This window comes from Oenanthe melanoleuca, chromosome 19 (genome assembly GCF_029582105.1).
Source record: "Oenanthe melanoleuca isolate GR-GAL-2019-014 chromosome 19, OMel1.0, whole genome shotgun sequence".
Taxonomy (NCBI): Eukaryota; Metazoa; Chordata; class Aves; order Passeriformes; family Muscicapidae; genus Oenanthe; species Oenanthe melanoleuca.
In genome coordinates, this window is record NC_079352.1 from 10,190,339 (window position 1) to 10,212,856 (window position 22,518).

At 51.3% G+C, this 22,518-nt stretch overlaps 1 protein-coding gene across 4 annotated transcripts in view; it reads left to right on the plus strand.

The window, feature by feature from the left end:
- The window catches only part of MTMR4 (myotubularin related protein 4), a 56,518-nt gene that overhangs the window by 25,951 nt on the left and 8,049 nt on the right, over positions 1-22,518 (plus strand). For 3 of the 4 annotated variants that reach the window (XM_056506524.1, XM_056506523.1, XM_056506525.1), the window contains exons 3-10: positions 5,122-5,211; positions 7,770-7,886; positions 8,529-8,611; positions 8,786-8,952; positions 10,712-10,808; positions 16,300-16,413; positions 21,508-21,704; positions 21,886-22,014. In XM_056506524.1, coding sequence (XP_056362499.1) covers positions 5,122-5,211; positions 7,770-7,886; positions 8,529-8,611; positions 8,786-8,952; positions 10,712-10,808; positions 16,300-16,413; positions 21,508-21,704; positions 21,886-22,014 — 994 coding nt within the window. Of the gene's footprint in view, positions 1-2,664; positions 2,877-5,121; positions 5,212-7,769; positions 7,887-8,528; positions 8,612-8,785; positions 8,953-10,711; positions 10,809-16,299; positions 16,414-21,507; positions 21,705-21,885; positions 22,015-22,518 lie in introns of those variants that run through there. The other variant, XM_056506522.1, reaches the window with a different exon arrangement.

Here is a 22,518-nt window from a genome sequence, read left to right on the forward strand (position 1 = left end):
CAGAGGTTTCTAAGTCATGTATGTGTCTTTATCTGATACTAAAAGTGCAAAAATATTTCAGTGAAAGCAGAAGTTCTATTTGTGGATGTTCAGGTCAGCTTAGGTTGGAAATTCAGAGTACTGATCTGATGAGCAGCCTTTTAACTCTGCACAGCTGCAGCTTAGGGAGGTTACAAAGGTCTTTCTGCAAACAATCCCTGTGCCAGGCTCTGAACTGAGCCTTGGCCCTAAAAATCTTGCTATGGGTTGGAGCAAACCTCTTTCCTACCTTCTCTGTGGTTTTGTGTATTATAAACTCTGGTTTTGTGCTATGTGCACTTAACAGCAATGTGTGCTCGCAGTCTGCCCAAGAGACTCCTGGACTTCAGCTGTTCCCCGGATGTGCTGTGTTGCTTTTCCCCTTATACATGTCAGAAAAATAATAAATATTGTCTTTACAGTGTTTATAGCCACACTTTCCAGTATAAAAGGTTCATTCAGCTTTAGCTGCTGTGGTTTCTCAGCATTCCCTTCAGTGACCCAGACAAAAGTCTCCTGCAGGGAGCAGGGTACCTCCCCTTCCACTCACTTTTGTCCAAGACAAATCCATAACCTCATCCATAACTCTCTGTCCTTATGTGTAACCCTCTGTTTGTGTCCATAACCTTCTGGTTTTGTGTTTTGGTTTATGGGTGCCAACTGATTCCTGTGCCCCAAGGATGAGCAGTGCCTGACATCCAGCCACTGTGCTCCGTGTAAATGGTGGAGTGGGGCAGAGCAGGGGTGAAATGGGATTTCATGGTTTATCTCCAGGTGTGGCTTTGTGTTCTTTTAAGTCTTTTATCCTAAGTAGTGAAGTTGGTATAACCATGTGAGTCCGTGGTATTGTTTTGTCAGCAAGGGAGCTCATGGAACTGAATTTTGCCCTGCAAGTGACAGTAGGCAACATGTCTGGGTGTCACAAAGCTGTCCCTTTAGCTGAGGCAGCTCTGAATAATCTAACCCTGAACAATTTGTCAGAGAAATGCTGAAATCTTTTATCTGACTCAAGAAAAACCCTTTGAGATCCCGTTGGTATTGCTGGGGAGAGCTGTCTGTGGTGTCTTTGGGGCAAATAGATCTAAGAGCAGCTCAATGGCTACAGGCTGTGCTGTGTTTGGATTTGTGTTTTGGGAGCAAAAAGCTGGTGTGATTTGAGACAGCTAGTGGGGCCTTTGAGGATTGATGAAGGGTCAAGTTTTAATTTTGCATTTTAGCGAAGAGATTCTCCCTCTGGCTCAGCGGTGGGGGCAGAGTGGCAGCTGGTGGTAGAAATGGGGATGGGTTTGCCCAGGAAGCTGCTCCTGTGGCTCCTGGGATAGGCTGTGAGCTGGGAGCTGTTTGCTCCTGGGCTTGATGAACAGCAGGTAGTAAAGGTGAGCTTGTAGGGGGCTGGGGTGGGGAAGTGGATGCTCAAGCAAGTATTTCCTGCACCCACGGCCTTACCCTGTGTATGTGAGCATTGCCAGAAGGAGCTGGGGAAACTCCACATGGCAGCTAAGTGTCCAAGCAGTCAGAGAGAGGAGCCTTGTCCACTCCAGGGCCCAGGCTCCACCACACAGGTGCTGGTGGGAGCCAGGGACATCCAACTACTCCCTGTACACATGAAGTTCCTGGAAAGGAGGACTTAAAGTCTTGGGAGTGTTGAGTGGTGCGATGCAGCAGGGCAGCCTCTTTATCCTCATCTCCCTGTCGAGGCACAGAGCGCTGTGGGGGATAGCAGGCTCGGGGTGCAGTGGCAGATCCTGGCTGGGCTTCTGGGAGCAGGGCCAGGGCTGGGGCTCGACACTGGAGTGGAGGGCTGGGGACAGAGGGGTCGGTGCTGCTGCATAGGCCTCGGAGCAAAAGGCTTGATGCTGGCGTGGAGGGGTCGGCACAGGGTTGAAGGGCTCCGGGCAGAGGACTCGATGCCAGGGTGGAGGGCTCTGAGCAGAGGGCATGGAGCTGAGACAGAAGCCTTGGAGCAGAGGGCTCAGTGCTGGTGTGGAGGCATTGGTGTGGGGTCAACGGGCTCGGGGCAGAGGGCTCCGTGCCGCGGTGAGATCGGTGAGGGGCTCGGGGCAGAGGGCTCCGTGCCGCGGTGAGATCGGTGAGGGGCTCGGGGCAGAGGGCTCCGTGCCGGGGTGAGATCGGTGAGGGGCTCGGGGCAGAGGGCTCCGTGCCGGGGTGAGATCGGTGAGGGGTGAGGGGCAGAGGGCGCGGTGCCAGGGTGAGATCGGTGAGGGGTGAGGGGCAGAGGGCTCCGTGCCGGGGTGAGATCGGCGAGGGGCTCGGGGCAGAGGGCTCCGTGCCGGGGTGAGATCGGCGAGGGGCTCGGGGCAGAGGGCTCCGTGCCGGGGTGAGATCGGCGAGGGGCTCGGGGCAGAGGGCGCGGTGCCGGGGCACGAAGCCGCCTGCCCGCTATTGTTCCCGGCGCTCCCACCGCCGCCATCAGCGTGGCACGAGGCAGGTGCGGCGGGAGGCGCCCTGGCCCGAGAATGCCGCTGCCGGCCGAGGAACGGGCCGTGCCCGCGGCCCCGCCGGCCCGCCGCCCGCTCCATTTTCTGTCTCGCCCGTCACGGAGACGCTCAGATGGCAGAGCCCCGCTTGGCGGTCCTGGGAGGGAGGTGGAGTCTGCTCGTCCTCCGCCCGCCCTCCCTCCATTGTCAGCGGTGGCGGCGGCGGCACCTGCTCGGGCCGCTGGCGGCCGGGATGCTCCTGCCCTTCCCGGCGGAGCGGGGACGCTGCCGCAGTGCCGGGGCCGCAGTTCGCAGCCGGAGGGAGGAGATGCTGCTTGTGCCTGCCTGGCCCTGCTGCAGCCTCGGGAAATGAACATGAGTCTGCCAGGCCGCGTCTCCTGCTCCATGCTCAACTGCTTTGTAAGTGCTGCTTTTTATTCCCCTTCTCTCCTCCATGGAAGCGGGGCCTTAAGCCAGCTGCGCTCTCCAGCTCACATGCGGATGGAGGCATCCTCTGAATCTGCCCGGGGAAAAGGGGGATCCCTCTCTCCTCGCTCCCGCATGCCGCCGGAGGACACCGTGGCCCGTCCCTGCTGCGCTGGCCGGACCCAAGGGCACAGCAGTGCCGGGCGCCGCGGGCTCAGCTCCGGCAGGCCCTGGGCACTGTGCTGGGCCCCGCAGGCTCTGTGTCCTGCCTGGAGCTGGGAAATTATCGTGCGAGAGCAGCCGATCCCCGGGGAGCCCCGCGCCCCCTCCCTGGCTGCGGCTGTGCAGGACCCCTCCGGTGCTGAGCTGAGCTGAGCGGGGCTCCTGCGCTTGGCGCCTTTTACACCTTCAGCGAGAGGGGGTTTCCTGCTCTGACCCTTCCTGCAGACCCACCCTCAAACCCCCAGGGCACTCCTGGCCAGATGGGCTGCGAGGGCTTCAGGAGGCTCGTGGAAAGAGCAGGGTGCTGACCCCCGCCCTGCCGGTACCCGGGATGGGGCTGTGGCAGGAGAGGATGCTCAGCCTCTGCTCGCCCTGTGCTGCAGGCGAGGAGGGACTCAAGGACACCCAGGCGGGTGGAGAGCTCAGGCTGCCCTGTTCCAGTTCCTGCTGCTCTCTGGGATTTCTCTGTGAACTGCAAAGTGATGATGAGAGAGGATCTCTGCTTCCTGGCTGCCACACCGGCACACACCTTCCCTTTGTGCTCTCCTGGGCTGGTGCCTCAGCCTTGGAGTGAGCAACTGGCAGGAGGGGCCCTGAGTCTCCTGTGGTCTCCAGTGAGCATCGGCTGCTGCTGGAGCCAGTGCTGTGCCCTGTGTCCCTCGCAGCATGGTGACAGGGGCTGTACCTTTGCCTCCAGCTGGGGCTGATGCTGAGTTTTGTGAAGGCTCTAACAGCATGTTACATGCGTGCAGGTTCCTTGGTTGTGGGGTGTGAGAGGTTTGGCTGCCCCTGTCTGAGGTCCAGGGAGCACCTCAGGCCAGGCTCTTCTTGCAGGCTTCAGCTCCTGTCAGCAACACAAGAGGATTCAGCATAATTTTAAATATTTCTGAGCCAGAAGGCTTGGGATCTCCTTTCTTCAGGTTGAAACTGGAATTCTGGTTTGGGTGACATATCCAGAAAGATATGTCATTTTAAAATATTACTCAGTGCTTACAGAACACAGTGTTTCCTGGTAAATGCTAGAACCTAGAGCTAGAGTGCAACCAGCCTTCTAAAGAAAACATTGCCACACCAAATATTTGTGGAATTAGCACCATCCTGGACTCCTAGCAGTGAGCATCTGCAACTGAATGTCCAGGTGCCACTCCTGTGGCAGCAATTCAGTGATGTGACAGGGCCTGGATGAGGATGAAAATTGGCACCTAGAGTTCATGCCAGAGCTCAAGGAGCATTGGGAAAATGCTCTGAGACACATGGTGGGAATTGGGGTGGGATTTGATGATCCTTATCCCTTCCAGCTCAGGATACTCTGATTGTATGACTGAATGAAGATTCTCATGTTCCAAACTGAGACATACACTGCACTTGTCAAGGATGGCATGTGCAGCTTCTGTGTGACCTCTCAGACTATCCTGAGGCCTCTGTGGGTTTTCTAGGGTGTCCGTCTGAGCAGGCTGGACATGTCCAGCTGTCCTGGGCTCGGTGCTGGCACCAGTCAGGAGTGCCTGTTATGAATAGTGTTCACTGGGGTGCACAGTTGTAGATTGTTCACAGTTGTATCCTCTCCTCCAGAAGATTCAGGCTCTTCCCAGATTTCTTTGATGTGAGAGTGAAAACGACATAGCAGTCCTTAGGAGGAAGAATAGGCTGACACTGGACTGTAGATGGAAACCCTCTGTGTCATGGTGTGTCTGCTCTGGTGCCATGGAGCAGGTAATGGGAACAGCTGACATAACAAGTTACTGTCACATCAGTCCCCTGTGGCCAAGGTGTGTCTGCTTGGCTTTCCATACACCACTCAGCTGGAAGAGGCGGGACTTGGAGGCTTCAGCATTTCACTGTGCAATGGACACTGCAACAGCCTGAGCAACTGCTGGGGTCTGGAGGCAGAACAGGCATTTCCATGCACAGGTCCCAAGCTCCTGGGGTGCCAAGAATATACAGCAGCTTCAATTTTTTGCTTTCACAGCACGTGCTGGCCGAGGCTGTCTGACTGTGTGCTCTGTTTGCAATGCAGGGTGAGGAAGGCCCTCCCAGTTTGGAGTACATCCAGGCCAAGGACTTGTTCCCCCCGAAGGAGCTCATAAAGGAGGAGGAGTCACTGCAGGTAAGGAAGTGAAAACACCCGAACAGCTCTGGGATGTGGCAGGCTGGGCTCTGCAGAGCAGCTTTCCAGCCCAGCACATCCTGGAGGCCATGGGTGGGCCAGTGCTGGGGGCATGTTGGGAGCAGCAGATCTGTGTGTGTGGGGGCCAGGCTGGGTTCCCAAGGCCCTGTCCCTGTCTGCCCAGCCCAGGCAGGATGTGTCCAGCATTGCTGGCTGCTGGGAGCGTGGCTGGAGCTGCTGCAGTGCACAGCCAGCCCGGACTTTCCCTGTGGGAATGTGCCTGCCCAGCCCTGCAGCCTGCATCCAGGGAGACTCCTGGACAGGAGCAACATGGGAGCCGTGCTCTGTGCAGCCACGGCATGCAGCTGCACTGCCTGCTCTCCCCTCGAGCACCTTGCTTCTGGTGTTTTCCTGCTGCACAGTGGCTGGAAGAAGGAACCTCCGTATGGTGCCAGCCTCCTGCTGCAGAAAGCCCTGGGAAGAGCCCCAGGTGCTGTTGCTGATGTGCAGCAAGGGCAGCATTCCTTCCTGGGAATTAGTGCTTCCTTTAACATCATCCAGTGCATTGTCCTCCTCCTGGGGCTGAGCCAGGCTCACCTTTTTCTTGCTGCTGCAGTGTTTGAGTTTGTTCTGAGACTGTCGCTTGCCTTGGCAAACAGTGCTGGGGAAAGCAAGGACTGAAGGCTATTGGCTTGAAGGAGCAGACACAGGCTGGGGAGTTGTGCAGGGTCAAGGCTGCAGGGCTGTGGCTCTGTGGGGTGAAGCTGCTGGGGCAACTCTGAGCTGAGACCTCTGGAGAAGAGCAGGCTCTGCCTTAGTTTGCTGCATGGAGAAGTAAAGTTCAACCCTGCCAAGGGTAATTTGCTTTCAGTAAATTGTTAATTTATTGTGAAGCAGAATGTTCAAGGACAGCTTGGATGGGGCTTGGAACCTGGCCTAGTGGAAGGTGTCTCTGCCCATGGCAGGGCGTGGAACTGGATGAGCTTGGGTTAGGATGTCACTCGCAGCCCAAACCATTCCAGGATCCTGTGGCTCTAGAAGGATGCCATCAATTGATAACAAGCTGTATTGGAGCACCTGCTGGTTTATTCCAGGATTTCCCTCCATTGGTTCTTGCAGCCTTACCAGCTCGTTTATGTTCTGTCTCCCTTCTGTTGCTGTGTGAAAGAGCCACGTAAGCAGGAGAGACACATGCCAGATAAAAACAGCTCTGGCAAGCATGCAGAAACCAACTGCAGAAATAAAGAGAGGGTATTCTCTTAGGCAAATGATTAGTATTTTTCAAGAGTATTCGGACAGATGCCAGGCTAAGGTGGTTATTTTTGTACAAAGAAAGGAGAAGTTGTTAGTAGAGTTGTCACTTGAAGTCTGAAATCCAGGAGATTCAGGTTTTTATACCCAAGCCATAGAAACAACTTCAAAATCAAGAAAAGGTGGTCTGACTTCTACTAATTCAGTGTAATGAATTGTGTCATCAGCTGCCCTGTCTGGCAGGTTTCATCTCTGGCCGAAATGATAAATAGTCCTGACATTTTTTGCATAATTGGTTACTGACATCACCTGGTGTAGATGGCATTCAGGGAACAGGAGGAGCCTGATTAGCTAAGGACAAAGGGGCCTGGTAAATTTTAGGCTGTTCTGCCTTTGTTATTTTTTTTAATATAAGAAAAGTCAAACTTGACTGTCTTTTAAAAACAACTATAGCATGTCCAGATTGATGGGGAAAAACAGACGCTTGATTGTGGAGATATTTTAAAAAATTGAATACAGGTAACTTAAATGAAGCTTTGTTGCAGTTTAATCAGGACAAGCTTCCTCAGTCATATAAATAACTATACACAGAGAATCCCTGACAGCCTTGTCAGCAGAAACTGGGTACAACTTCAGTTCATTTGCTTACCTGGATGGTACTGCTGAGTCTCACAGGGCTGCTGAGGGCCTCCCATGTTTGAATGGCACAGCAGGATCACATAGGTGACACTGCCCTGGGACACAGGCTTCTGATCAGTCACAGAATCCCAAAATGACTGAGGTTGGAAAAGACCCCCAAGACCTTCAAGTCCATCTTGTGGCCGATGCCCATGTTGTCATCCAGCCCAGAGCACTGAGTTCCACATCCAGTTGTTCCTTGGACCCCTCCAGGGATGGTGACACCACCACCTTGCTGGGCAGCCCCTTCCAGTGCTTCCACATGATGCTGGGCTCTTTCAGGAGCAGTGTAGAGCACTCCCCCCATCTCTCTGAGCTGTCCTGCAGTCGTGTCCCTCTCCATGCCCCTTGTGCTGGGGCTGGTTTCCCCTCTCCGAAGAGCAGGCCCTGTCAGTCTCTCTGTCCCCAGGCCACCCCTGGCACACAGGTGATCCTTCAGGAGGTGTCCATGGGAGAGCTCCACGTGCAGGGCTGGGCAGTGGTGCTGGTGCTGCTCTCAGAGCACAGGGAACACCTTGCTGGGAATGGCTCCTTGGGAGATGCACTGCAGAGGCAATGGGAAGAGTGCCTTGGCAATTTCAGCACACACAGCACCTGTGTGACCTGACCTTGTGCTGTCTCCCTTCCAGGTGCCATTCACTGTGTTGCAGGGTGAGGGGGTGGAGTACCTGGGCCTTGCCAACGACGCTGTGATCGCCATCTCCAACTACCGCCTGCATATCAAATTCAAGGACTCTGTGATCAATGTGAGTCTGCCTCTGCCTGCACCATCGCCTCTCCCAGGGTTTCAGAGCAGGGAGGAGTGGGAATTCCCCATTCCTGGGGGCTGTGGCTCAGGAAGATGCCTCTTGGAGGATACCAGGCCTAGGCGTGCAGTTGCTGTTTTCTGCTGTATTTAAGTGTGAGGATGGGGTTTTCCTTTGAATAGTAATTAGGTCTTTCCTTTGCTGTTTTCTTTAAATTCAAGTAATAACTTTGGTGGTTTTAAGGCTGTTGAGGTCTCTTGCAGGCCAGTTTTAATAAGACTTCTCACCAATGCAGAGTCTGGCAGTGGGAGCTTGAGGCTTTCTCTTGCTGCCTTGACCTGCTGTGTCTTGCTGCAGCTGTTGTTTGGCTCAGTTACCTGTGCTTGACTGAATGTGATTGAGTCAGGAACTGGCCCCAAGTGGGAGATTACCAAGAGAGAGAAATCAGAATAATAATCATGGAAGAGCTCTGTGCTGACTCGTGGAGCTCCATAACCTTGGGAGTGGGATCGTAGTTCACAGAAGCAGCTCGTGAGTGGTGGAGCTGTGCTGGAGCGTTGAGGAGCCTGTGGGCACAGCTGCTGGGGCTGCTCTGGCCTGTGGTGTGCCTTTTCATGCCCTACATTTGTCCCTCCCTCACAGGTGCCTTTGAGGATGATGGAAAGTGTGGAGTGTCGGGATATGTTCCAGCTTCACATCGTCTGCAAGGACTCCAAAGTGATCAGGTATCTGGTTTATGCTGTGCTGCAGGCTGGGACCAGCTCTGGTGGCTCCTTCTGTGCTGCAGTTGGAATTGAGCTGTCCATGGTCAGGATTCTAAGGCTCAGGGCCATGTTCCTTTTCCTGGCTCAGTCCTGCCTGGGTGAACATCCCCGCTGAGGGTGCCTTTGGGTTTGCAGGTGCCATTTCTCCACCTTCAAGCAGTGCCAGGAGTGGCTGAAGAGGCTGACTCGAGCCATCGCCCGCCCTGCCAAGCCTGAGGACCTCTTTGCATTCGCCTACCACGCCTGGTGCTTGGGGGTGTGTGTGGATGAGGAGGATCAGCACGCACATCTCTGCCGTCCAGGTGAGCTCCTGGCCTGGCCCTTCCTGCTGCTCTGGCCAGCAGCACTGCACTGCAGTTGAGCTCTTCTTCATAAACCCTGTCAGGTTTCAAATTTGCCTCGCTTGGGTCATCCTGTGCCTGGTCTAGAGATCCAGCTGATGGCCAGATGCTTCTGGATAAGAAGCACAGTGGAAGGAATTATTTACAAACACAACTAAAAACTTTATGACAGCAACACAGAAGCAGCTTTTCCCTTTCTCCTTGTGAGAAAACATCCCATACTTAAGTTATCTCATCACAGTGATAGATACCTCAGGCAGTCCTGTCCTGGAGTGGCAAACAGCATCAGTTCTGAGGCAGCCTAATTATTTGAGCCCATCTGAATCTCTTCAACACCCAAAAATGCTGTGACATTCCCAGGATCAGGTTTGTGGAGAGCTCTGGCTTATCCTCACAAAGGCACAAATCAAGTCTTTGAGTCCATGAAGAGAAAAATAGAGCTGTGCTGGTGCCCTCGTGTGGACTGGGAGTTTCCCTTCCCTGGGAACACCACAAAGTTCACTTGCAGTTGTTTTATCTTATCAATGATGAAGCTGTTTAAAAATGGAATTAAAATGAGTGAGAAACCTGGCTTTAGACTGAAAAATAAGCTGATCCTAGAGAAGAGCAGCAGTAGCCTGAATGGAACGTCCTTAGACAGGCTAGATGGAGGGATGGGGTTCAATAGTACAGATATTCCAAGAGAAGCTGATAGGGGAAAGGTAAGGTCTGTGTTCTTACCATGCCCCAAACCCCAGCAATCAGAGATATTGCTGTGTTTCCTTTAGGGCAAGTGTTTAGTATAAATAAACTCATCCATGCAAGTTGTTGCTGCAGGATATGGCTGAGGCGAAGAGCTTTGCAGTTTGACACTGGAGCAACAAAGGCATCCAGAATTTGTGAGGCAAGGCTAAAACATGAGAGAGGAAACCCTGAGTCAGCGTCTGGAGGAAGGAGCTGCCTGGGGTGGGTGCTCGGTGCTCCTTGCCATACAGTTCCTGACATGCACTTTGGAAGCTGTCTCTGCCAGACAGGCAGAAGTGGATTAAATTAACCCCCACATGCCCCTTGACATGAAGAGGCTGTTTCTGTGCCCAGAGATGAGATCTCACCTGACAAAACAAGCAGGGAAACCCCTGTGAGGGACAAATCTTTTTGGCTTCTGAAGCACAATCCCTGCTGCCATCCAGTTGCCCTGGAGTTTCTCTTTGCCAAAAAGAGGCTCCCAGGGCTGGAGCCCCTCTGCTCTACAGCCAGGCTGAGAGAGCTGGGGGTGTTCACCTGGAGAAGACAAGGCTCCAGAGAGAACTCAGAGCTCATTCTAGGGCCTAAAGGAGTTTATAGAAAAGAGGGAGAGACTCTCTGTACAGGTGGGTAGTGACAAGACATAGGGGAGCAGTGTTAAAGTCACAGAGGGCAAGGTTAGATGGGATATTAAGATGAATTCTTTAATCAGGGAATGGAAAGGCCCTGGCACAGGGTGCCCAGGGAAGCTGTGGCTGACCCTGGATCCCTGGAAGTATCCAAGGCCAGGCTGGATGGGGCTTGGAGCAGCCTGGGATAGTGGAAGTTGTCCCTGCCCATGGCAGGGGGTGGCACTGGATGAGCTTCAGGTGCATTCTGACCCAAACCTTCTGTGGTTTTGTGACTCCCTGCAGCCTGTGGCGGTTGCTGAGGAGTTCCACGGGCACGTTCAGATTCCGTCGGTGCTGTCAGTAACTGCCTGTGCTCTGCTCCTCAGGGGATCACGTGAGGTTCCGGTTCGAGATGGAGCTGGTGAGGATGGGCTTCGACCTGCAGAACGCCTGGCGTGTCTCTGACATCAACAACAACTACAAGTGAGTGTTTCATCACCAGGCTCTCTCCACTCTCCTCTTGCCTTACTTTTCCCTTGGTAAATCCCCGTGCAGAGCAGTGGGTGAGTCAGACTCCAGCTAATCCTCTTTCCTGGCCTTGACAGCCCCCAGGCAGATCAGAGTATGAGCCAGATCCCTTTTCTTTCTGCCTTTCACATCATGGAATTGGAGAGGGAATACAGCCCAAACATCAGAGCTAGCAGGAACTGTAAATGCTGACTCAGGTAGTTTATAATGTGGTGGCTCTAATTCCTCGTGGAAGACATTTGGGAGTCTGAAGGTCCATCCATTGTGGGTTTGTCTTTCTAGTTAGTCCTTCTCTCTAAAATGCTCAGTTTAACAGCCATAGTTTTTATACACCCAGGCAACTACTCAGCTCTGTGAGGAGCTGGGGTGAGCCAGTGGAGAGCTGTTGGGAGGCTCAGGAGTCTGGGAATGAGTGAGGCTCATTCAGTCTGAGTAGGAGAAGCTGACGGGTGATCTACCTCCAGCTGCTGGCAGGGCATTCCCAGAGGGCATGGAGTGGAACTCCTGTCAGTGGCACATGGTACAACAAGAGGTAGTGGCCCCAAAGTGCAGCTTGGGAGGTTCACAATGTGGAAGGGAAAAGAGCATTCCCTTGGGAGCATGGTGGTGTGCTGGGCACATCCCCAGCAGGAGGGTTCTCCATCACTGTGGTGTCACGTTTGAGGTGAGGCAGTGTTTGAGGTGGGCATTGGGGTGGAGATCTCTACAAGGTTTTCCCACTCCCACAGTGGAAGAGGCCTTTTGCCACCAGTCAGTGTTTCCAGCCTGCCTTCCATTCCTGCAGGAGTGCAGGACTCTTGGAGAAGAGCAGCTGCAGTGTTTGCAGCAGGTGGCATTAAGCCAATGAGATTTCAAACTTTGATGGACATACTCATTTGTGCATTCCCTATAATCCTGTTCTTGAAATGACTGGTATCCATGAGCTTTTCCTCTCTGCCCCAGCCAGTCCAGGCATCCCCATCACCTATGGACTGGACAGTTCCAGGTCACTGGCTTCCTGTGGAGACCATGAGAAACCTCAGATGCACTGAACTGGGGAAATCCCAGGTTTGGGGCTTGCTGCCTGTTCTCTTTTCCTGAAGAATCCAGGCCACAAGCACTAAATTTGGGGGTGATTTGCATTTTACCTCTGCCCTACTGACCACATCATTGCTTTGGGACTGTTCACGTGACATTGCTGGCATTTATGCAGTTTCTCCAAGGATGCCAAATAAAAGTTGTTGTCTGAACTGCTCAGTTTTGGAGTGCACAGTCTGTGGGTCCCTGCCCTAGGTAGAGTCTCTGAGTGTTGGGCCTTTTTCTTTGCTGGATCTCGGGGTGTGGTTCCCTCTGTGGTTTCCGAACTATTTCGGGAAGTTCAACTTCCATTGACCATCTGTGCTGTGCTTCCTGGCCAGTAATCCACAGCCATTAGCCACCTTCTCTGAAGACAGGTGTTTGATTTCCAACCAAACCAGGCAAGAAAGGACTTAAAACAAACCTCAGCAAGCTGGGTGTGGGCCTGGCTTTGCTTCCCTCCACCTGCTGAGTTTCTCCCTGGGGATCCTCACAGGTCCCAGCTTCCTGCAGACATCCTGGGATCTCAGGGGTGGTGTAATTGCCTTGTGCAACTCAAACCAGTTCTCTCTTGCTGCTGGGGGAGTGTGGCTTTAAATCCTGCCTTGGCTTTTGATCATAACCACCTGCCTCTATTCACAGGGATCAGGTTACTTTTTAACTGTTTATAGTCCTTTTATCTTTTATTTCCCTGCATTGGCAAAACAGTGCTGTTAAAGACAGGATACTCCAAGGTAATGGCTTTGTTCCTTGTCTTTCAAGTCTGTTCTGAGATGTCCTTATCTGGGAGCTATTATCTTCTTCCTGGCGACAGCCATCATAAAATGAGAGAAATACAAGCTTATAATAACCACTCCTTCAGTCTTGATAAAAGTATACAGTGATAATAAAATTATTACACGGTTTCTCCCTGGCTCTCACATCTTCAGGGATCTTACACCCAGGGAAATGGGATCACTCCAGCATTGCCCATCTGGTCCACACAGGCTCTCCAAAGCAGTTATTTCATACCAGCCTTAGTGCTGGTGCGTTTGGTACACACATAGTTCCTTCAAAAAAAGGAAGAAAAAAACCCCAACTTTTCCTCCAATGTTGATGCTCATTTTCAGGTTTCATCTTTTGACAGTTGTGGTTTTATTTAACTTTGAGTTTATGAGGTAAAAGTTGCCTGGAGTTCTGTTACTGCTTTAGCCAGATGGTGTTTCCTACTGGTTTCTGAGACTGCTCTTAATTAACATTTTGTCTTTTTTACACTTCTCTATAAATTTTAATACTATCCATACCATTGGAAAGTGATAATTACTGTCCCTGCTTGGATTTGCCACAGGAACATGTGGACAAGAAGTCTGTGAGGACTGTTAATGGAACATGTCTTTGCCCTCTGTGAAGCAAGAGCTTGGCCAAGGCTCTCAAGGACAGGATTGGATTGTTGGGTGTCCTGTGCAGGGCCAGGAGCTGGACTCGATCCTCGTGGGTCCCTTCCAAATCAAGGTGTTCACGATTCCTGTCCCTCCTTGTTACCTCTGTGCTAAGAAGGTTTTCCATCAATCTTTGTTCACAGGTGTCTGTGTTGTTCCAGCCACCCTCTCCTGCCATCAAACCTCATGGTTCAAGGCTGTTTCCCTTGATGGTCTGGCTCAGCTTGGCCCTGGGGCTTTCCAGGCCACCCCAATGCAGGTGGTTTCCTTTGGGACTCCTGTTGTGGTGAAAAATGATCGTTGAGGTTCTGAACTATTTCTTATCTTATCAAGAGCAGCTGTTTCCTAAGAGGAGCATCCTTCAGCTCTATGGGAATGCACCTGTTAAAAAGCACAGGCACACAAAAAATCTCAAAAAAACCCTTCTGAAAATCCAAATCTGCCCTATCTGCTCGTTCTGTGACATTTCAGGTAGCTCTCACAAAAGGGGTGACCTCTCTCCCAACAGCCATGTTGACTCAAAACCCAAGTGCACTGAACTTACCTTTTGTGTTGTTGTTGCTGTTGTAGGAGCCTTATCCCCTCTGAAAACATTATTGAATCTACTGAGTGATGAATGCTGTAACGAAGAGATTTTTCAGTTATTCTACTTTGGAGCAGCTTAGGTCCAAAGGAAGAGTCAGAGACTTCTCTATAATTTTGCTGGTAGCATCAAGAAACACCTGTGTGTGTCTGAAAATGTCACCTTTGGTTCAGACACTTGTTCTGTGCTGAAGCAACAAAAGTCTCCCATGGGAATTTCTGCCCTCAGCCTTTCTTCTTCTGTCCCAGCCTCTGTGGATGTTATTCCTGTCACTCCAGGGCTTGGTAGTATTGCATCAGTGCTGTTCTGTTTCTCTTTAGGCTTGGGATTTGATCCATACACATTCTGGTAGATCCTGGTCACTCTGAGCATCACACTTTCACCCCCACCTTCCCCTGGAAGTTGCCCACTTTGTTCAGGAGCTCAGCCTATTTTGGCCTTCCTACAAAGCTTGTAGTCTGACATTCAAGGTGCCACAGATATTCTTCCTTGTATCAGTTTATAAGATACTGTTAAGCCAACAGAGTTACTTATCCTGGGTTTTCACTTCCTCTACTGTATTCCTCTGAAATTCTAGCCTTTAAAGACATGTCTCTTTGTCTTGACCTTAGTGCCTGTTTCTATGCACCCTGCTTGAATTTGGCTTCACTTCTTAAAGATGTCCTGTTTTCTACCTGAAAATTACTGATTTCTATCTTACTATTTTCTTAAGGCTACAGAGTTTTAGTGATATAACTCTTGGAAGATACACTCCGGAGACTCTCTTGGTCTGCCTCTCCCCAGTCTGTACTTTTAAGACATCACTCATGTTTCATCTGGGGTGCCAGAGAGCTGTTTGCACTTCAGTGAAGCCTGTTCATGTATAGACTCAGCTATTCCAGAAGTTCCTCCAGACCTGAACAGGTGCTAACTCTCTCCCACATTCCTGCATCTTCAGTCACACTTCACTGCTTCTCTAATTTCCTGGCCACCTTTACTTACGGAATCTGAGGCATTTCAGAGATGTCCAAGCCCAGACATCCTACCACAGACAACCTGGTCTTCACCTTCTTAACTGACAGCTTTAATTTTGCTTCCTGAATTCCTCATCCTCACCCAGTTGTTTTTATCCCTTAGCCACCCTTGCTTTCTGCCTGGGGCTCTCAGAGGAGCTGTCTAGACATTGCAGTGCCATTTTCCAACGTGGCAGGCAGTTCTTCACTAGCACCATAAACTAATACTGAATTGTGCCTGTTGCCATCAGCTGGAATAGCCTGGGCTCAGGAACACCAGACCACCCTCTGCAGCTTACTGGCTGGATCCTTCCACCCCCCTCACTTTGCTCCCCATCTGCCTGAAACATTCCTTCTAAATGATGTGGGGTAGCCTTGAGCCAGAGCTGCTCTTTGATGTTCCCTGCCATGTACCCACCTGTGCCTGCTGGGCTGCAGGGCCTCAGCTGGTCCAGCTCCCAGGCCCTGCTGTGTCTGAGCCTGCCCTCAGCCTGTGCTGGGAGCAGCAGGGGCAGGGCAGGAGCTACAGGAGCCAGAAAGTCCCCCCTGCACTCCTGGAATTTTGTGTGTACTGCAATCCCCAAGTGGTTTGGGCTGAAAGGGACCTTAAAGACCATCCCATTCCACCCCCTCCATGGGCAGGGACCCCTTCCACTGTCCCAGCTGTTCCCAGCTCCATCCAGCCTGGCCTTGGGCACTGCCAGGCATCCAGGGGCAGCCACAGCTGCTCTGGGCACCCTTTACCAGGGCCTCTCCACCCTCACAGGGAACAATTTTTTCCCAATATCCCATCTAACCCTGCCCTCTGGCAGTGCTCTCTGCTCTCAGAGTTCTCCTCTCAGTGCTAGTACATGTGCAGATATCTATAAAAACTTGATTTCTGGCACCCTACCAAACAAGATACGATTTAGATCCCACTCCTGTCACTTTATTTGCATAACCCTAGTCCCCACTGCTAAATTTCTGGGCAGATTTGTGCCTTCTTCACTGAACAATGTGTCAAGTTGAGCAGTGATATCGTGTTCTGCTGGGCAGAAAGTGATAGGCCATTCTTTACCAAAAAGCTCTGTGTACCTGCTATAAGAAAAAAAAAACTCCATGTAAATTATTGACTATTCCTCTAAACCCTCATGAATTCTTAAATCCAGAGGTTGTTCCAAAGGCATCCTGGAAAGTACTAGGATACTTAGCATGAGCCCAGAGGTGAAAGGAGGTTGTCTTCTCTCAGCTCATTCCTGACAGCACGTTTGGGCTCACTTGTTGAGGCTGTGCTGAGACAGGTATGAGTAGGAAGAGCCAAAGTCCTGCATGTTGAGTTTGGGGAAATGTGAGCTGCTCTGGGGCAGATTTTTGATTGCTCAGTCCTCATCTTGCCTTTCATGCTGTCTCTTCTCCAGGCTTTGTTCCAGTTATCCCCAGAAGCTGCTGGTCCCTGTCTGGATCACTGACAAGGAGCTGGAGAATGTGGCTTCGTTCAGGTCATGGAAGAGGATCCCCGTGGTGGTGTACAGGTAATTCCCTCCCCCAAACCCAGGACAGCTGCTGTGTCCTTGTAGTCCTGCAGGGGCTTTGGGACAGGGATGGCAGGAGAGCTGTCCTTTTGCTCCCACCTTCCAACGTGGTGTTCCCAGGGCTCCTTCTCCCAGCACTGTCTGCAGCAGGGTGTTTTCCAGAAGAGAGAAGCAGTGTTCCAGAACTGTCCTTTGCTGCTCTCAGTTAGATTTGAAGGTGTGGGTGACTTTCGTCCTACAGGAAATGTTGCAAGATGAGGTCAAATTGAAGTTCTCTCAGAGTTTCAAAATCTTTCCACACATTGGTCCTTGTCTGGCTGCTACTTTGAAAAGTAATCTGAGCCAAAAGGAGCCTGCTGGGTGCCCTGTGCTCAGCAGGGTGTGCAGGCCTGGACAGACCCAGGAATGCCCAAATCTACAGCTTCTCATGAGGGGCACCTCTGATCTCTGCTCTTTGATGGCTAGGGGCAGGACCCAAGGGAATGACTGGAGCTGTGTCAGGGAGGTTTAGGTTGGATTTTGAGAAAGATTCTTTCCCCAGAGGGTACTGGGCACTGCCCAGGCTCCCCAGGGAATGGGCACAGCCCTGAGGCTGCCAGAACTCCCAGGGATGCTCAGGGTGGGATTATTGGAGTGTCTGTGCAGGGCCAGGAGTTGTACTGGATGATCCTTGGGGGTCCCTTCCAGTTTAGAATAATCTATAATTTTATGAATTATTCTCTCACAGCCTTCCAGAAATATTCTAGGGGGGATGCAGGAGGCCAGGCATCCAATGGAACAGGGCTCTGCAGGGTAGGGGCTGGTTCCTCATTAAATCTGTCTCCCAGGATACTGATGTGTTTGAAACCAACAGGAGCTGATGGAAAGGAGCACCCAGGCAGTTGTGCTGTTGTAAAATGTACATTATGGTTTGTAGCTTTAGACTCTTGTGTTAGCAGTTACTAAATCCAAATATTAAAAAAACCCTTAAAATATCAGAGCCGTATTGGAAAATATAAAAGTCAGGAAGCAAAACCAGTGAATTTACAGGTACCTTAACTCTGGTTCTTCCCACTACATAGCTTGCTGTTGGATGTGGCAAAACACTGTGTGTTCCTTCTAGAACTCAGTTCTGCAGCAGAGTGGGAATGAGCACAGCTTATCGGATGGAGCCTTTCCCTCCTTGTAGCCAGCTCAGCTAAGAAGTTAATTGTATTTGTGATTCCTTTTGCTAAAAATGGCCTAGTGCTGGAGCCTGTCCCAGTGTGCCTCCCCACCCGAGGGCAAAGCCATGTCTTTTTCCTACTCCAACAATTATTTTGTTCCTTGCTTTATATCTCTGTAATGGTACCCAGTAATTTGCGAGCCGAGTGCAACCCTTTGCAGCCTGGAATCAGATTAGAAGACGCTGACAAGTGATGTTACAAGATGGGGCAAGTGCTTGCCCGTGTGTCTCTGATTTTCATGCACGTTTTTTAGTCTTTGCCTTCAAGATTGAAGTCTTTGGAGCAGGAGGGTCCTTGAGGGTCATGGCTGCTTCTGCAGTGCCTTGTGCTGTGTGGAAATGAAAAGCCTGACACTCAGCTCCTCCTCCTCACCCATAGTTCAGGAGAGAATGGATGGGTGCCTGCATCCCAAGGGACTCTGATAGACCTCAGAGTTTTTGGATAAGGCTGATCTCACATGACACCAAAGGTACTTCATTATCAGATTTCTTTTAAAAAAGTATAATTTAGCTATTAAGCAAAGCAGAAATTCAGGTCTCCATCTCAGTCCTCCGCAGAGATGCGCAGGAGAGATGCAGGAGCCTCCAGGCACAATCCACTTCTAAAACAAGGCAAAGGATGCAATCAATTATTTAGCTGAGTGGAGAGGCAGACGGGCACGGCGTGGCTCTTCTGGCTCTGTCTGCTCAGCCACCTTGAGGAGACCTTGGGCCTGTGGCAGCAGAAATGCTCCTTCTGCCGCTTGGCATCCCCTGCCAGGGGACAGCAGGCACTGCTCCAGCCCATGGCTAAGCCTTGCTCTCAGGCTCACATCCTGCCACAGTGAGATGGGAGTTTATCCCAATGATCTGGGAAATGCAAGCACTTATACACACACACATCTCAGTCAGAACCTTTAGTCTCGGCTCAGTAAACCCTCTCCAAGTTCTTTCTTGTGCTTTAAGCCAAGCTCCTTTATTTGTTCAGGAAATAACGTAGATACTTGGGAGATCACAGAATCATGGAATGGTTTGGGTTGGAAGGGACTTTGAGAATCATCTGCTTTCAACCCTGCTGCTACCTTTCACTAAACCAGGTATTAATCAGTTGTTGAGGATTGTTGCAGGTTAAATGACATTAACATCTGAGAGTATCAGATGTGCTCTAGCCTTGTGCTCAGAATAAGTCTGTGAGGAAAAACTCAACTGATGAAAGGCACTTCATATTGCAGTTTTGGATCATGAAAGGGTCTTGAGTCATTAAAACTAGACTGAGGATCCCTCAAGAATAATTTGCCCCACATAAGTTAAAACACTCTGGCACTTTCTCCCATTCCAGTTTCAAGAAAGGAACTTCATCTTTGAGGAAAACCTCCCCAAAACTCCCAGGTAATAAAAGGCCTTAAATGGTTCCTGTGCTCATGTTGGGGAGATGTGCAGGGAAGGCAGTCAGGCTTTGGTGCTCCCTGCCCTGGGAAGCTTCTTGCTAGCTCAGCTGTGGTTTTGGTTCTTCTGCTGGCCCCTGTTGTACTTTCTGCTTCCTGGTGGCTTCACACTCATTGGTGCTGCCACATTTCCTCCTTTACTGGCAGGTCACCATGTCCCTTGAATGTCCCCAGCCATTGTTCAGTGCTCAGGGGTTTGTGTTACCAAGAGTTTTGTGATTTTGACGCAACCCTGGCAACATGGGCCGCTCTGCCTGGAGCAGCTGCAGTGCCCTGCGCCCTGTCCTGCCCCACGAGCTGCCTAGTGGGAGCAGTCCCTGGCACAGCACCTGCCTTTCCCAAAAACGTGCTCAGGCGCTGTCTGGGAAAGTGCTGCTTGGCACAGGCCAGGAGCTGTGGGTGGCTCACAAACAGGCTTGGATGATCACAGGCTTGTGCTTAAGTCCACACCTTGGCTCTGTTTCATCTACTACTATAAACAAAGCCTTTGCTGCTCTGTGTTATCCATCCTTGAGTGATCCTGAAGGCAGGAATAGATCTCCTGGGAGTGACTGCTCTGCAAATCACCTTGCAAAACAGAGCAGCACTCAAAGTAAAGGGTCCCCACGGTGTTTTGACTTGGCCAAACATGAACATTATTTCTTTGGAAGTCTTCAGTTTAAAGTCTTTATTGTTATTATCTCTGAGGTATCATTTACAAAGCTATGTAAACTTACAGAGGGCAGAGTTAGATGGGGTATTGGGAAAAAATTGTTCCCTGTGAGAGTGGACAGTCTCTGGCACAGGGTGCCCAGAGCAGCTGTGGCTGCCCCTGGATCCCTGGCAGTGCCCAAGGCCAGGCTGGGCAAGGCTGGGAGCAGCTGGGACAGTGGGAGGTGTCCCTGCCTGTGGCAGGGGGTGGAGTGGCTTTAAAAAGCCATCACAAACCATTCCATGATTCTTTGGTTTCCAGATAAATGCTGCAGGAGGGGTGGTGGAATGGTAGAGCATGGTTGGTCTGGTTCAGGATTGTTCAGTTCATTTTCCCATCTCCAGGAAGGACCAGGCAGCAGGAGCAGCACCTCAGGGATACATAACAAACAGGATAGGGATGCAGGTGCTCTTTCCTGGTGCATCTTTGGAGTATCTGCTATCATAGATTTCCTACACCCATTTGGGAGAATGGGTGACTGCCTCATGGTCACTTGGTAAACCTGCCACTGGGTGTTGGAACCAGTTAGTCCCACATTGTGCTGTGGCTTTGAGTTCCCTCTTGGTTTTATTTGTTGTCCAAGAAATACTCGTGTTTCTGAAACATGGCATGACTGTTCCAGTGCTTGCTTGTGTCTGTGCCATCCATCTCTGGAGCTTGGTTTGACAACAACAGGATCTTTTTTGAGAGGAATTTGTGTCATTTTAGGATGATTGAGGTGTGAATCCATAGTATTTTATGTCTTATTCCTTTCCCAATGACTTAGCACATCTCTTGAGCACTGAGCTGAGGCTTTTGAGAGCACCCCAGTGACTTCAAAGCCTTTGGCTTTGGCTTCTGATCTGCACCAAACTGCCCTGTGTCACAGCTGGGGTTATGCTTTCATCATCTGTAAATACTCTTCATTTATTAACACTAAATTTCACACTCTCTGTGTCATTCTCTATCACCAGCAGCTTTGCCACCTCACAGTTCCTTTTCTTTCCAGGCTAGCTGGGAATGACTTGGTCAGTGTGTTCATGTGAGAAATGCACTGATTCCTACTTCAGGCCTCCTGCCAGGTGTCAGTAAGCACAGCCAGGGTAGGGTTCACATTTAGGGGTTGTTGATAAACACCAGCTCAGGCCTCCACCCAGAAACTCCCTGGTCTGATGCCAAGTGAGCTCATCTTCCCAACTTACAGGTGATAAGTGAAGTGGTTTAAGAATGGGTCTGTAATTTAAGGGAGGAAAAAAAAAAAGAGAAGGAGAGAACAGAACAGCCTTACAATCAAGTGGAAGGTGTCCCTGCCTATGGCAGGGGAGTCGAACAAGATGATCTTCAATGTCCCTCCCAACTCAAACCATTCCATGATTCTATGAAATAACTATTACTTTCCCAAAATGTAACCATAGTTATTTAAAGTTCTTCTCTCTGGTTTAATATATAAATACTGTCCTATTTATATACGATAATATCTGTTTTAAAAATAATATCTTTATAGATGACAGGATGTATTAATACATCTAAATAGAAGTCAGAGATTGGACTTGGGGTTCTGGAAGGTCTTTTTCAACCTAAATTATTCTATTTTATTGTAAATAAAATATGAGGCTGGTTTAGCCGCTCTGTCAGTGGTGCGGTGATGAAAAATGGTTATTTGAGGTTCCCTGCCCTCTTTCAGTGCTTGATGAGAGAGTCAGTGCTGTAGACAGAGCAGTTGAGCAGCTGCAGCCAGGAGTAGCTGAGGTGTGGCTGTGCTGTCGGGGGCTCAGCGAGGCTCTGTGTCCCTGCAGACACGTGCGCAACGGGGCGGTGATTTCGCGCTGCAGCCAGCCCGAGATCAGCTGGTGGGGCTGGCGGAACGCCGACGATGAGTACCTGGTGACATCCATTGCCAAAGCCTGTGCCTTGAACCCCGGAGCGAGGGCGTCGGGCGCCGCGCCGCACAGCGGGAGCAGCGAGGGCAGCGAGCCCTGCGACACCGACTTCGGTGAGGGGCTGCTCGAGGGGCAGCGTGGAGGGGCTGCCAGGGCTGTCCCGGGGCAGAACCTGGCCTGTTGTGCTGTGACTGCGGTGTGGGGGTGGCTCTCTAGGCTCGCTCACGGTGGTGCTGGGGTGGAGGGAGGCAGGGAGGGGGGTGCCAGGAGCTCAGTCCCTGTGTGTCCCTGCAGACTCGTCCTTGACAGCGTGTTCGGGCGTGGAGAATGCGGCAACCCCTCAGAAGCTGCTGATCCTCGATGCCAGGTCCTACACAGCAGCCGTGGCCAACAGGGCCAAGGGAGGTGGCTGCGAATGTGAAGGTACCAAGGGCCAAGAACATCACAGAGCATCTTCCTCTTGGACCTGGCAGTGGCTCCTAGGGCACAGCTGGGGATCAGGGCAGCATTTTGGTGCTTGGTCTCTGGGAGCATGTTCCCACACAGGGATCTGGACGGGCTGGATCAACAGGCCAAGGCCAATTGGATGAGGTTCAATAAGGCCAAGTGCTGAGTCCAGCATTTGTTGCATCCTGCAACAGCCCCACTGGAATGCTCCAGGCTGGGACAGAGTTGCTGGAAAGCTGCCCAATGGAAAAGGACCTCGGGTGCTGATTGGTAGCAGCTGAACATGGGCCTAGGTGTGCCCAAGTAAGCAACAGGTCAATGACACCTGAGCTATGCCAGCAGTAGTGTGGTCACAGGGCAGTGATCGTCTCCCTTATCTGGCCACTGCTGAGGCACCTCCAGTCCTGGGGTCAGTTTTGTGCCCATTAGGACAAGAAAGACCATGAGGAGGGAATGGGGCTAGGGAAGGGTCTGGAGCAC